Source organism: Vespula pensylvanica, chromosome 2 (assembly GCF_014466175.1).
Source record: "Vespula pensylvanica isolate Volc-1 chromosome 2, ASM1446617v1, whole genome shotgun sequence".
Taxonomy (NCBI): Eukaryota; Metazoa; Arthropoda; class Insecta; order Hymenoptera; family Vespidae; genus Vespula; species Vespula pensylvanica.
In genome coordinates, this window is record NC_057686.1 from 17,915,840 (window position 1) to 17,927,576 (window position 11,737).

Below are 11,737 nucleotides of genomic sequence, written 5' to 3' on the forward strand. Positions count from 1 at the left end.
ATTAATTATTCTATTTTCTGTTTGATTAGAAGAAAGATAAAAACGTTCGGTTCGATCCTTTTTTTTCTCGTTTTGGCGTATAATAAAAAAATTTTTTTAATCTGTTCAATTTCGTTCAAGTAACAATGTTATAAGATGTTAATAGATTGTCAAATCCTTTTCTTTGACCCTTAATACACACACACACACACACACACACACACACACACACATTTGATGCACATTCGTTGAAATGCGAGCAACTAATGCGTCCTTCCAAGAATTCCCTTTCACGAATTTATAGAGCGCGCTAAATACGACGGAACGGGAAGCTCAAAGAGATTTGTCGGTCGCAGAGAAGAACTTTAATTTCGTTAATACCGAACGAATGTTCGTTCGTTCGTTCGTTCGTTCGTTCGTTCGTTCGTTCGTTCATTCGCTCGTTCATTCGTTCGTTGTACAAAAAGCATGAATCTTTCGGGATCCTTTTACCGAACGAAATGCATTTGCGTATGAAATACGACCAAACGGTTTTCCTACAATAATGATATTTCTCCTCTTCCTCATCTTCTTTTTTCATTTCTTTTCTGTCCGTGAAATATTTTTTTTTCTTTTCTTTTTTTTTTCAAGGACGACGACGACGATGACGATGACAACAACGACGACGACGACGACGATGACGATGACAACAACGACGACGACGACGACGGCGACGAAGACGACGATGACGATAACAATGACGACAACGAGCTTTGCATTCAGAAAGAGAAAGAGAGAGAGAGAGAGAGAGAGAGAGAGAGAAAGAGAAAGAGAGAGAGAGATAAACAACGGACAACGACGGTCAAGGGTCACGCACCAGCCAATAGGAAATTTCTCTTGCACGCAAAGCTTTATTCTCGCTCGACTACTCGTTAATCGCCATTTAGACGGTCATTAAAGCGTGTAAAACGGATAAGGGAAGGACGATAACGAGGCTACTCGATAATATCAATAATAGTAACGTCGATACATTACGAGAGAAAGAGAGCGAGAGATAGAAAGAAACAGATAGATAGATACATAGATAGATAAATACAGATACATAGATAGATACATAAATAGATACATAGATAGATAGAAAAGAGTCCAGATATTTTGAGGGTTTCTCAAAGATCGAAGGTACAACGTACGGACAGAGGGGTAAAACGGTATCGGGAAATTTCCAACGTTCGCTCACGTCGAAGGAGACGCGAACTAAACTGACATAGAAAGAGAGAGAGACAGAGAGAGTGAGAGAGAGACAGAGACAGAGACAGAGACAGAGACAGAGAGAGAGAGAGAGAGAACGTAAAGCGGTAGTATTATCGACGTAACGCGACGTCGTCGTTGTCGTCGTCGTCGTCGTCGTCTCCGTCTCGTTTCGTTTCGTTTCGTGCAAGCCAGGCCTCCTCCACTGTTGGTTCGCGCGAATGTCAGCCATGACGGTGTGTGTTCGTCTCTGGCGATTAGTCACGTTTCGATTTCGTAAGAGCCATCGATCGTCGCGCGAGCGCGCTGCGTGCCTTGAAAACGCATCGAACGTCGCGTCGTACTCCTCGACTCCCGACTCCCAGATCCAACAACGCTAACGCGATTGCTATCTAATTTCAAATTCGATTCGTTCGAGACAGATAGACGGATGGACGGACGTATAGACGGACAAATGGACGCATACGAAGATAGAGAGAGAGAGAGAGAGAGAGAGAGAGAAAGTTTGAAACGTATTTAAATATATATATATATATATATATATATATATATTCCAGCGATATAAGTAAACACATGTATCTATGTACTATTACCCCGTCGACGACAAACCTTACTTTTACGAAAGAAATAAACTTTCACTAAGATTATCTTATAGCTACATTGTTTACGATACTAATCTAGATAAGAAGATACGCTTGATAGAAAGAGAAAAACAAAAGAAAATAGAATGGAGAAGGAGGAATGAAAAAAGAAAAAGAAAAAAAAGAGAAGATGAATCTTTTCACGATCGTTATACTTAGCTTTATCGATAAAACTTAACTTGGCTAGCCGAAGCATCGAGAGATTATAAGAAAAAAAGAGAAATAACAACGACGACGACAATAATAATAATAATAATAATAATAATAATAATAATAATAATAACAACATAACAATAAGAAAAAGAAGAAGAAAAATGAAGAAGAAGAAGAAGAAGAAGAAGAAGATGAAGGAGAAGAAAAAGAAGATGAAAAAGAAAAATCGCTTGTATAGAGGTACTCTCGAGAAAACGTAGGCGTTAAGGTCCTCCCAACGCGTTATCGTGACCCTCTTCTTTCTCTCTCGCTCTTTATAAACGCCCCCGCATCTCGTACGTCGATAAAGGAGACGGACAGAGAGAAAGATAGAGAAAGAAAGAAAGAGAGAGAGAGAGAGAGAGAGAGAGAGAGACGAGGTAATCGGAATAAAATTTTCTTCGTCGTATTCTTCGATTCTTTTTTTACGTGATAATGTACATCATTCTAATGGCATTACCGTTCTATTTCCCTTTCACGCATGACATATTCTCTTTCTCTTTCCCTTTCATTTTCTTATTTATCTTTTTCGTCACTTACGTAACTTCATTTCAAACTTCACACTCTTAATTACAATTCTACGAATAAAATAATCTAAATATTGTTAAAAAAAAATCGATAACGTAAAAGAAGAAAACAAAAAAAAATAAGCCGAATGCAATAAATATGTCGGTCGACTTTTAAACTTATGTCGTATTAATCAAATATTGGTTTAAGCTCCTAATTTTTTCTTTCTTTCTTTTTTTTCTTCTTTGCGACTCGCGAAACGGTGGAACGTTTCTCGTTTCTTATATCTTTCTTTTCACACACGTACGAACACATGCAGTAGAAAGAGAGAGAGAGAGAGAGAGAGAGAGAGGATACATATGCATGCACACGCATGTACGTACGTACGCACGCACGCACACACCGATTTAGGTCGTTAACGGTAAAACGGCGCGGAAGGTTCGCGCTCGCGAAATCGAAGAAGACTCCCGTTACACGCTACTCGCGATTTTACCGCTTTATCGAGTCCGACACTTGCTCTTACAATTATAAGCGTCCTTGTCAGGAAAGTATCATCGATTATTATTAGCGATACTCTCTATTCTAAAGGATCATAATTTAAAGAGAATCGTTTGATTCGATTTAACGTTGTAAACTCCTTTTGGTCGAATCATTACAAAATTTTTTTTTGTGTTTCTTCCTTTTCTTTTTATCTATCTCATCGAAGATTTTTCGTTCGTCAATCTTTTTTTTTCTTTTTTTTTTTTTTTTCTTAATTCTTAATCATTTATATTTAAGATCGATGTTTCGACGATACGTCACACGATCGTATCCATTCGTCTTACTTAAATCGACTGAAATTAACAGACTCTAAATGTTTTTTTAATGATTACGTAGTTTGTTGTACGTTTCAAAAAAAAAAAAATGTATGTAAAGCAAAAAGGAAAGAAAAGAAAAGGAAAAAAGAAAAGAAAAGAAAAGACGAACGAAGCATCATAGGGTCAAGTATGAAATTCGATTTTAATGATTTATCTTTAAGTTAAAAAGTTGGTATAATCGATTCGTAAGATACGTCATACGATCCTATCAATTTTTATTTAAAGTCCCCTTCGATGCATACGGCGTTGTAGAATTACAACGTGATATTTCCAATGGTTGGTTTAATATTTATGCTTGTTACGTTTCATTCGACCTGTCCCGTATATTATTATTATTATTATTATTATTATTATTATTATTATTATTATTATTATTATTATTTCATTGCGTTCTGGTTACACGTAAACCAGGAGCGTAAGAGTGTCTGAAAAATTCGTAAGCAAAAAAATAAACGAACGAACGAACGAACGAACGAACGAACGAACGAACGAATGAACGAACGAATGAATGAACGAACGAATGAATGATAGATACATCGATGAAATGATCCATGAATTAAATATGAAATACGATTTTAATAAACTATCTTTAATGAAGAGGTTGCTACAATCAATTTCACGATACATCATACGATCCTATCGATTATCTTTGAAATCGCTTTGATGCACGTGTTTCGAAGAGTAGAAATAATTACGATGTAATATTCTTTTCGTCGATTACTCAAACACTTCCTTTAACAATTTCTGTTAGATAAAAATAGAAAAAAAGGAAAAACGAAAAGAAAAAGAAAGAAAGAAAGAAAAAAAGAAAGAAAAAAGAAAAAGAAAAATGATGAACGACGCATTAAAGGGTTAAGTATGAAATCAAGAGCGTAATTCTACGGCGTGAAAACTTTCATATGTCAAATAAATCGATAATTTCGATTCCGAACGCAAACTCGTTCTCTCTCTCTCTCTCTCTCTCTCTCTCCCTCCCCTCTCTCTCTCCCTCTCTCTCTATCTCTTTCTCAAGTCGTTACGTAAATAATCACATAATACGAAACGTTAAAAGCGAGAAAAACGTGGTTCACCTGAGCCGCGTCTTTAAGCCGAGAGCGAGCTATACCCTCTCCTTCTCCGTTCCCATCCGTGAAAAACGTATTTTCTCTTCTCTTCTCTCTATTTTTCCTCTCGCTAGGCGAACATAGATATATATACACGTAAACACACACGTAGTTCGTACGTACGTACATATACGTGATATATATACGAAGCGCAACAACAGTAACAGTAACACAACACGGCACCGGCAGCATCGGCAGCAAGAACAGCAACAGCAACAACAACAGCAACAGCAACAGCAACAGCAACAATATTCGTGTTTGAACTTGCGAGAGTAAGCGCGCTCAAAGTGTACAAAGTAGGTGTAGCTTTATATGCATGTAGAAAATACACATCGATACGCGCGCACACGTGGTACCCGTGTATACGTATTTAATATGTGCGCGCGTGTAGTGTGGTGATGCGCATATATATATGTATATGTATAATCCGAGATATCCGTTTATCTCGAAGCTTGTCTCCGGACTTTTTATTTTCTCTCTCTCTCTCTCTCTCTCTCTCTATATATATATATATATATATATATATATATATATATCGATTTCAATCTTTGGAAATACAAACGTGGTACGCGTTTGTTGTGTGTTCGGGGAAAATAATACACATTAGAAGGACGGAAAAACAATGCAACGATTTACGACGAAAAAGTATTCGTTAATCGGATGCATTGACGTTACTCCGACATTACTCGTTCGATAATTATATTGCTCGACGACGATTTCTCGGGTGTAAGAAGAATGATACCGAAAGAAACAGGAAAGGAAAAAAGATGGAGAGAAAGAAAAAGAGAAAGAGGGAATGTAAAAGAAATATAGTACGACGAACGATTACGTACATATTTCAACATGGAAGGTAGCTAAAAGCGTGCGGTAAATACAAGAAGGAATAGTGAGACGTTGTTAAAAGACAATTTTCTCTCTCTCTCTCTCTCTTTCTCTCTCTCTTCAATCGTGTCTTATCTGTCTATCGTCGTACGAGTAACTAACGAATCGACTAAGTATAGTAGTAGTACTGCAACGACGACTACACGACTACACGATGATTACGACTACACTACGTCTGCTATGATGATGATGAAGAAGAAGAAGAAGAAGCAAAAGAAGAAGAAGCAAAAGAAGAAGCAAAAGAAGACGACGAGGCGCGTGTCGCAGTTTGTCCGGCTTGCGTAACCGATTCTTTCGCGTTTCCTTTCGTACATATATAAGATGTTTTAGCATAAGAGACGATAAAAACACGGATGATGTTGATTAAACCGAAAATGCTTCTGCACGAGTTCTTCTTCTTCTTCTTCTTCTTCTTCTTGCGAAGTTCGACTTTTCCTCTAAGACGAAAGGAAGAAGGAAAAAACCGAACCAATAAAAAAAAAGGAGAGAAAGAGAGAGAAGGTAAGTCGTTCGTAATCGTACATACATACATATAGATACATGCATAATACATACGTAGGTACGTACATAACGTAAGTTTCCTTCTTGACGAACTAACGGCATGGTCGGAACGAATGCGTTCCTTAGTTAGTGTCTATGAAAGAAACTCGAGCGATTCGCGTTCTGGCCTCTGGTAATTCGTCTTATCTAACAACGGAGATCTAGCTAGAGCTCTAACGCTCGGTCTAACCGTCGATTCCGACGACTCGTACTGATTTACTATACGTACGTACAATAGAAAAGCGTGTCTAACTTCGAAACGAACTGAGTCGAAAGTGTAACGAAACGACGAAACGACGACGATATCGACGATGATGGAGGGAAATGAAACGAAAAGAAAAAAAAGGAAAGAAAAAAAAAGACGAAAGAGAAGAAAAGAAAAATAAATGAGATACATAGATAGATAGATAGATAGATAGATAGATAGATAGATAGATAGATAGATAAATAGATAAATAGATAGATAGAGAGAAATATCGACGATCGTTAACCTTGCCTCCTTTTCGCGAGAAGACACGCACTAACTAACACACGTGCACACGGGCACGCATGAGCACACACACGTACACAGAGAGAGAGAGAGAGAGAGAGAGAGAGACCTACGTAACGGACGTAAGTACGTATATACGCACGATCGTTAACGAAACGAATTATCGACGACATAAAACATAAATACATACATACATACATACATATACAAATATACATACGTCACAAACATACGTACGTACGCGTATACGTACGTTAAGTATGTAAGTACGAAGATCGTCGATATCGATAAAGACGAAGAAATCTGTAAGAAATTTGTAAGTCTTTGCTTTAAAGGAAAAAAACAAAAAAAAAAAAAACAAAAAAAAAAGAAGGAAAAAAGTTTGAAAGGACGCGTCACGTCGGTGAGCGTTCCGCTCTTCGACGATCCTAATCGTCCTTAAGGACCGATCTTATTACCACCTCGAAAGGAAAGGAAAGGAAAGGAAAGGAAAGGAAGCTTTCGCGTTGCGGCCGTTCCACGTCCTCGTTTCCCGTTAAGATATTTAACGACAACGTTCTCTTACATGAGAAGAGAGAACGAGTCATCGTCATCTCGTCGTCGTCGTCGTCGTCATTGGGTCGTCAATCGTCGATCAGTATATACATATACATACATACATACATACATACATACATATATATATATATAGTCATATATGTATATATGTATATAGCTACCCATCTAAATATTTTCAACTTTGAATCGTATTCAAAACTGGCGCCAAAACAAAAGACGGTAACAACGACCCTGTCGTAAAAAGAAGTTACGAATTTGGCGCGTCTTTCGAACGCGCGGACGAAACAGAGAGAGAGAGAGAGAGAGAGAGAGAGACAGAAAGAAAGAGAAAAAGAGAGACAGACACACAAATAAAAAGATAGAGACTCGTAAAAGAGAGCAGCACGGAGAAAGAGAGAGAAGAAAGAAGAAAGAGAAAGAGAGAGAGAGAGAAACGATGGAAGGTTTGGTAAGTACGTGCGAGCTCCTAAAAAAAAGGGCCATCGATCGAGCCGACGACGACGACGACGACGACACGACGACGGGCAACGAGTTCTCGGAAAAATGTCGCAGAAGGACGGAAGAAGAAGAAGAAGAAGAAGAAGAAGAAGAAGAAGAAGAAGAAGAAGAAGAAGAAGGATGAAGAGGATGAGGAGAAGGAAGAGGAAGGGTGGAGGATGGAGATGGAAAGAAAGAAAAAGGAGGAGGAGGGGGGGAAGTAAGTCGCGCGCGAATCGGTTCGCGCCGAAGCGTTCGTACGTTCTCGCTGGTGCTCTCTCTCTCTCTCTCTCTCTCTCTCTCTCTCTCTCTCTCTCTCACTCACTCACTCACTCACTCTCTTTCTCTTTGTCCGTCTCTCTGTGGTGGGTACTGTGTACGAGCCATTTATATTGTTGTCTCGCTTACCTAACCAAAAGGAAATATCCCGCGTCGTTGGACGACGCGACGAGAGGCCTGGCCGCCTCCTCCTCTTCCTCCTCCACCTTCTCCTCCTCGGCTTCTTGCTTGCTTGCTTGGCCTGCCTGACTGCTCGCTCGTTCTTTCGTTCGTTCGTTCGCTCGCTCGCTCTCTCGCTTGCCTGCTCGATGCCTAGGAGATCGGAGCAAGGCCTTCCAAGTCGCACTTTCGTGAGAGAGGGACGCACAGGTAGAGAGAAGACAGCACGTTCTCTCTCTCTCTCTCTCTCTCTCACTCTCCTCTTCTTTGATCCTCTTCTCTCGTTCTCCTTTTCTCACCGACGACGTTACTTTACACCGCCGTTCTGCCCCTATGTATGCCTGTGCCTATGCCTGTCCTGTGCCTGTGCCGCTGCTGTTTCTCCTCCTCCTCCTCCTCCTCCTTCCCTTGCTTCCCTTGCTCGTGTCTCGCAAGCAGGCTATCCGTCTTTCTCTATCTCCGTCTCACTCGCTCGCTCGCTTACTCCTCTCTTTCTCTCTCTCTCTCTCTGTCTCTCTCACCGTCGGTCCTCTCCCCTCGCGCGAGAGTCGAGCCCCGGCACGACGCGTCTCGACGGTGGCGTCGTCCCGAGGAGGATACGAACGGTCGCGGAGAGCGTACAGGAGAGGGCGGGGGAAAGGCGGGGGCGACGGGGGGGAGGAAGCGGGGGGAGCGAGCGAGGGGGTACACCCGTCGCAGCAACTGCCACCAGAGCCGATGCCGTTTGCTAATCGTACTTCTATTACTCGCTACCTTTTCCTTCCTTCCTTCCTTCCTTCGTTCTTTCTTTCTTTCTTTCTTTCTTTCTTTCTTTCTTTCTTTCTTTCGTTCCTTCCTTCCTTCCTTCCCCCTTACACTTCTTCCTCTTCCTCGCGTTTATCTTATTATATCCTTATCCAATACCGACGAGTCACTTTTCTTTAGAATATACAATAACTATTCTCCGTCTTCGTTTCCCTTTTTACTTTTCCTTTTATTCTCTCTATCCTCTCGTAGCACTTGTTTACACTCGGAATCAAGAGCGCGTTATTATTGTATCATCCACCACTAGTACTATTACTATTATTATTACTACTACTACTATTACTACTACTGGAACAACAACAACAACTACTACCAGCCAGCACCAACCAATCAACCAACCAACCAACCAACCAACTACACCACCACCGGAGCACGAAGAACTCTGCTCGACACCGTTAACTCGCTCGCTCGCTCGTTCGCTCGCGAAAAAAGTACCGCGCGTCTTTCCTCGCCGATCTCGCCTTCTTCTCGATATCTCTCTAGTTATCTCTATCTCTATACTTATCTATCTTGTCCGTCTATAAACTCGCTAATAACCGATCTTCCTCACTCCGCCAGACGAGCACCGTCGTGTGTCTCGTTTGTCGAATTCCTCGACGTCGTTTATCGTTCGCGCGAATACAAACTCGGAAGGACATGTATAGCCAAAGACGGACGACACGCACAGATCGCGAGATGATCGTTCGCGCACGAAATAATTGCTCTTTTTTCTCTCTCTCTCTCTCTCTCTTCCTCTTTCTTTCTTTCTCTCTCTCTCTCTCGTTGAAAGTCGTAGCGCGTCCCTGTCTCTATCTCTTTCTCCTTCCTTCCTTCCTTTCTTCTCTCTCTCTCTCGCTCTCTCTCTCTCCCTATCTATCTCTCTCACTCTGTCTCTCTCTGTCTGTCTCTCTCTCTCTCTCTCTCTTTCTTTCTTTCTGTCTCGACACGCACGTCCGTACGTCGCGGGCGCCGATGGCGGAATGAACCGGTGGCGCCGCGAAACCCGACGACTGCGCCCTCGTCGGACACTACGCGCAAATACGCCGTTACTACTAACACATCAAGGATCCATCGTATAACTACTACTACATCTCTCTCGCTTCTATATACGTGGGCGCTTCTTCGAGGGAGAGTGGCGCGCACGACATCGACGCTGCACTGATCTCTAGCGATCTTGTGTGATGTTCTCTCTCTCTCTCTCTCTCTCTCTCTCTCTCTTTTTCCCTCTCTATCTATCTACGTTGTACGAATGTATATACGTACGTATGTATGTATAATGCGAGTGTAGCAAAGCGCCGCGCGCGCAGACGAAAAGAGAGAGAGAGAGAGAGAGAGAGAGAGAGAAGAGGATCGCGCACCGGCGGCTACACTCCGCCGAATCTATAATGGATATTCGCACCGACGGACCACCTGGCCCGCCTCTCCCCCTACCTTCGCAACACACACCATCTAACGGGTGTCTACCGATTTACACTCGCGATCGCGACAGGGCCGGACTCTGCCAATCGAGGGCCCCGCACCTTTTCTTTTTCCTTTTTTTTACCATTGAATTTTTTCTCGAAATTTTTTTCTTTTTTTTATTACGCGATAAGGATCGATATAAGAGGTTCAATTGGTTCTCAAAGTTTTTCTTTCTCTTTAAGGAGAACGTCGATCGGCGAAGAAAACGTTGTTTACATCGAAGGGTTATATTTGTAATAAACCTCGCGCTCTCTCTCTCTCTCTCTCTCTTTCTCTCGATCGGTCTAGCCGTTCGTTAACATTTTTCGAAAGATACTACTTTCGAAAGTTTTTCGTGTTTCCCCTCGTCGACGCGTGAATAATTAGGTCAACGTTAATTGGCGCGGTTAACTAACGACCAACGCTCGATACTTCCCGACACAAAGCACGGATATTAAGCGAGCTAGAACCTGGCCCCAACGCTTTGATTATTACGTACGACGGCGAACGATAACCCGTAATTTTGCCGATTAGTTAATCAGGAAAATTAACCCGGAAGCGAGTCGTTTGTTCGACCAGAGAAAGAAAAAACAATGTACAAAAAAGAAAAAAAAGGGGCGAAAACAAAAATAAAAAAGAACGAAAACAAAAAAGTAAAATACGAAACAAAGAGGGGGAAAAAAAAAAAAGAGAGAGAGCGAGAGAGAAAGAACGGAGACAAATAAAAAATGATGGATTCTCCGGGATAAATTTTTGGCTTTGGAGTTTGGATTCGTTTGTAAACGAAGGTCGAACTCGTTTGATTTGTAAGAGAGAAAGAAAGAGCTCTTCGAAGAGAGCATACATTATAAGTTACGATGTTGCTCGAATCCTCGCTTTCGCCTCGACCTTTCTTCTCGTTAGAGCAAAGCAACGATCGGAGAGAAACACTGATCGCTCGTCGTACTACTCTCTATCTCTCTTTCTCTCTCTCTCTTTCGCTTTTGCACTTACAAATTGCAAGGCACGATCGTATCCGATGATGATCGAAGAGAGTTACGAGCCGCCCCTCGTCGATCTTTCATTTTTCCGATCGATTTCTCGATGCCTTCCTTCTCCTCTTCCTCCTCCTTCTCTTTTTTTTTCTCTTTATCCTTCTTCGATCTCGATCAATGATTACGTCATAGCTATCACGTTGAAAATAATTTGAAAAGAAGAAAAAACGTTGTTCGCGAAAAAATAATTGCGAACTCGTCTTAACCGGATCGTTCGACGTTATCTAAGAGATTCTTCCATGTCCTATCGTTTCCTCTACCAACCTCCCTATCACACCCTTAAAAATGAAAATGAACGTAATCGAGAAGCGCGAGAGATTAAAAAGAAAGAAGGAATTGAAGGAAGGGAGGAAAGAAGGAAGAAGAAAAAAAAAAACAAATCTTTTTTCCCGCGCTTTTTCACGCGCTCGATGGCGGCGACGAGCCGTAAACGTGGCGCGTGCTCGTCGCGAAAAAAAAAAAATATATATATATATATATTTTATAGATCGTCATAAGCGCATATAACGACGCGCTATAGACCTACTCGCACAAAAACCTACCGTTCCGTGTATACGGTCGCAAATCAAAAAAAAAAAAAAAAAAAAAA

General features: G+C 41.3%; 2 protein-coding genes across 12 annotated transcripts in view; both read right to left on the reverse strand.

Annotated features, from left to right (window-relative positions):
• LOC122637967 (bromodomain adjacent to zinc finger domain protein 2B-like) overlaps window positions 1-9,440 on the reverse strand; it is a 126,745-nt gene extending 117,305 nt beyond the window's left edge. For 7 of the 11 annotated variants that reach the window (XM_043830525.1, XM_043830522.1, XM_043830523.1 and 4 more), the window contains exon 1: window positions 7,862-9,440. The gene's annotated coding sequence lies outside the window, so the exon portion shown is untranslated. The remainder of the gene's footprint in view (window positions 1-7,861) is intronic. The other 4 variants (XM_043830529.1, XM_043830530.1, XM_043830531.1 and 1 more) reach the window with 1 other exon arrangement.
• A 105-nt stretch (window positions 9,441-9,545) lies between these two features.
• Window positions 9,546-11,737, reverse strand: part of LOC122627417 — a gene marked incomplete at both ends in the record, with an annotated part of 5,171 nt that continues 2,979 nt past the window's right edge. The window contains 2 exons of the mRNA XM_043808522.1: window positions 9,546-9,734; window positions 9,818-9,886. Of these exons, the coding sequence (XP_043664457.1) occupies window positions 9,546-9,734; window positions 9,818-9,886 (258 nt within the window). The remainder of the gene's footprint in view (window positions 9,735-9,817; window positions 9,887-11,737) is intronic.